The 3,875-nt window shown below is 40.9% G+C and overlaps 1 protein-coding gene across 1 annotated transcript; it reads left to right on the forward strand.

Moving 5' to 3' along the window:
- The first annotated feature begins 623 nt into the window (after nucleotides 1-623).
- On the forward strand, nucleotides 624-2,478 carry LOC138006543 (homeobox protein HMX3-B-like). The gene is made up of 2 exons (XM_068852933.1): nucleotides 624-1,009; nucleotides 1,196-2,478. Exons 1-2 carry the CDS (start codon nucleotides 766-768, stop codon nucleotides 1,654-1,656), a joined length of 705 nt encoding a protein of 234 aa, XP_068709034.1. The 5' UTR covers nucleotides 624-765; the 3' UTR covers nucleotides 1,657-2,478.
- The last annotated feature ends 1,397 nt before the right edge of the window (nucleotides 2,479-3,875 follow it).

The raw sequence follows: 3,875 nt of genomic DNA on the forward strand, positions 1-3,875 counted from the left end.
TGTTACCTTATCACGCGCATCTTTTCAACGGAACGTGTTATGTTAATGTAAACTGCTCGAGCGCACGTTTAGCTATATTATAAAACTACATTTCACACATGGCCTCTTATGGCCATCATAAATGGTTTTGTGAGGTGGTGATTTAATTTTGACTCTTTTCATAGCGTGCTCTACAGACACTATTCGTGGGGCGTGTTGAATGTTTGTTTTAAATAGGCGTGAGACCAATCAAACTCTTAACCACACGACTAAACGTTGCGTTTATAGCATGCACCTTACAAATGGTCCACTTTAGCTAAGAATACCTTTAACAGAAAAGCTTTTCACAATTGCAGTTCGACACCAAGAAGGTAATTGACGAATTGTTATCCCTCAGCCAATTGAAAAAGACAAAACATGAACACTTTTAGAATGACAACGTGTCTAGAACTAATTGATAGTGGCGAAAGCCAATCACAGACACCGCTTATCGGTTATACTGTGTTTTTGTATAGAAGTGGGAGGAGAAGGCGATTTCTGCTTTCTCATGGTTCCATTAGCCGTCATTTTCGACCAATCACAGGGGCGCATTTGCATGTCAGCCGTTTAACAAGTTTGACATTTTTATTCGTGATCATTATCACCGGCTTAAATTGTCGCCTCGCATGCCTCAATGCATTCAAGCGAACACAAACGAGTTTTGTTTGCCTTTTCTGAAGCTAAAGAGAGATTAGTGCATCAATTCCCCTCGGCTCTAGTCGCGGACACTCACTAGCGAGCCAAAGCATGGAAGAGAAAACGCGGTCGAACCCGTTTTCTATTTCCAACATTCTTAACAGTGGAAGCTCCCGAGAACATGGCAGAAAGGATTCAAATGAAGGCAGCGAGGGTGGAGAGATACACGAGAGACAGCGGCTAGACTTTCCACGAACGCACGGGTTGGAAACTCATCGACAAGATGAAAGCCCTAAAGACATGGATCGAAGAATGTCATACGACTTTGATGAGTGGAGTAGAACGTCAGTTGAAGGTCAGTAGTTTACAAGTATTTTTAAGATTTGCGCTTCCTGTTTGTCAGGAATCACAAAAATCACTTCTTCGGCTAGCAATTCCGTCTCGCGCTATTTAGCTCACACCAAGGCAACGTTCAGTTTCTGGACATGCAAAGCTGCGCAAGAATATTGTTTTACGAAGCGTACTCTTTGTTCTCTCACAGAAGATCAAGATGATCGCTCTTCAGAGATTGACAAAAAAGATGGCATCAAGAAGAGAAGGAAGAAGAAGACAAGGACTGTGTTCTCTCGCAGCCAAGTATATCAATTGGAGTCCACTTTCGACATTAAGCGCTACCTGTCTTCTTCCGAACGGGCTGGCCTGGCAGCTCAGTTACATCTCACAGAAACACAGGTTAAGATATGGTTTCAAAATCGCCGAAACAAGTGGAAAAGGCAACTAGCCGCGGAGATGGAAGCCGCCAGTTTAGCGCAAGCAAATCACCAGAGAATGGTACGAGTGCCAATACTCTACCGAGACCAGAGTCGTACTAGCGAACTCACAGCCCATCCACCTTATTCGTTTTTTCACCCATCGCCTTATCCTGGCATGCAGTATCCTCAGCACTATTCGCAATTTCTGCCTCCTCATTTAAGATCGTCGCCAATGTCTTCAATACTATAGTCATTCATTCGTTTTGTCGGTTATGAGGAAGCATGCGGACTAACGTGTCGTTTCCTCAGTCACAAAACAAGACTGCACTTGCATGAACTAAGGTGCTGCGACACTCTTCCTTGCCAAAATCATAGAATTTTAGGACAACGCCTGAGCAATTTTGAGCACCTAGTGATTTCTGGTACCTGACACAAGGCCTAATATCGAATTTAATTTAAGTCTGTTTCTCCTCGGTGGACTGTCGACGGTTTCGCTGAACGGTTTGAAAAGTGCATAGCTATATATCACACACTAGTAGAATCTCTGCACTCTGACAGCAGCACTCGAGTCATTCGTATGGGGTTTTTAGTTTAGGTTTTCCTTAATGATCAGAGCTAAGATAGCTATAAACGAACAGGGTGTAGTAATGAAGAATAGCTTAGTGTTTGCAGTTGTCATTTACACCTATTTAATCAACACTGGAAGCGATTAGAGTTGAGAGATGGACCACTTTATTTATTGCACGGAATATTGAAGGCTGTTACGATCGAACGACCGCTGTGGACAGTGAGTCGCATTGTCAAAAAAAAAAAGACGATTTTACAGAAAGAAGCAACACTACTTCAACAACAAAAACAAAATACGGGATGTCTAAAAAGACTGACCAGAGAAACTGTAAATGCGCTAAAGCTTCGTAAAATTTCACCGGAGAAGCTTCTCTTAGGATTCATTATCCCTGAACTTACTCGGTGAAGAAACATTTAATGAATTTAGGGTTTGTGGGTCCAATTTGTAAAATACGTGTCAAATTGTAGTCAAATATTTACAATAAAAGAATGAATTTGTAAATTACGTATCGCTGACAAGTTTCTCGAATGTGAAGAGCGTATCTAGTCTGTCTAAGCTTTGTTTTATGTTGAAAATGCCATTTCATGTGATGCATTCGAAATGCGCTCCGTTTGAAGAAGCTACGTCTGTTTTGGGAAAGGTGCGGAGTGCTTCTCAAAGGCAGTTAAAGACATTTCTTTATGAGATCGGTGTTAATGATTACTTCACTACTGGCGGGTAAAACTTAATTATTCCGCGTTTAAGGTACCGAAAGGTGCGAAAAAGGTGTTTGGTCTCAATCCACAGAAGAGATAAGGATTTAACATGACAATGAACGTGGCCCTGATTCCTAATCGTTATCAAGAATTTGTAAAAGACTTGAGAGCTTTTGCTCATTATTGCTTTGATCTGAAGATAAAAAGGAAATAGCGTAAAGCTAAAGAGTCATGGACTGAAACTTGGATAAATCCTGCCTAAGGAAAGTTAGCTACAATAGTTTTGCGCGAGGGAATCAATTTGGAACAAATTTTATCTTGTTAGCTCTTAATCCGCCCACTAAATTGTAGGTTAATGAAACGTGTTTTGACGCAGTTTTGCTAAATTGGCGTCCTTGAATTTGCTCAGGCTTGACAATTTTGAAACCGCATGGCATTTTGAAACAGGTGAATTAAGCAAGTAGCAAGTCACTGGTACCCCGTCAATTTTTAGTGTCAGGGAAAAGGGAACTCAACTTTTTGCACAACGCGCGTAGGAGAGAAAAATATTGGATAGTAGAAATCGACAGGATCCTTCGGTTTTAAAAAGGGTTAAAATTGCAATAAACGAAGAAGAAAACTGGAGACCGACGAGGGAACTTGGCCAACGCTCAGGCAACAGACAATCTCACGTCATGAACAAAGACGATGAAAGATTTATGAGGCTTTGATGTTTTGGACAAATTGACAATTTAAATGCTATCATTATTGACCTGGGACAGATCCAAGGCAGTAACAAGTGGCCAAGATATTTAGTTAAGAATGCTAAAAGGCACGGAGCAGAAGATAAATTGTGTTGTATTGCTAAGTTTAAGGCAGTCATGGTTATTCGGTGTATAAAGATTCAAGTGTTGCACGCGAGGTGAATATTGAGCGATATTGGGTTATTTACTCTCAATAGCCGCCATGAATAAATAACAACTGCAATTTGACATTGAACCGCTCGCTTATCGCTTTGAAACAGGAAGTTCTGGGTTAATAGAAAATATTTCCATGTCGTGCCAAGAGATAGTTTTTAAACGAATGAAGCAGTCATTTGAGTGCAAGATTACTTCTTGCGATCAAGCAGTAACCCGCTGATCTTTGAAAACAATTCAGTGCTTTCAAAGGAGAGTCGTTCTTTCTAATGACTATGGAATATGCTTAGATAGCGGGATAGCTCAGTGA

Source organism: Montipora foliosa, chromosome 6 (genome assembly GCF_036669935.1).
Source record: "Montipora foliosa isolate CH-2021 chromosome 6, ASM3666993v2, whole genome shotgun sequence".
NCBI lineage: Eukaryota > Metazoa > Cnidaria > Anthozoa > Scleractinia > Acroporidae > Montipora > Montipora foliosa.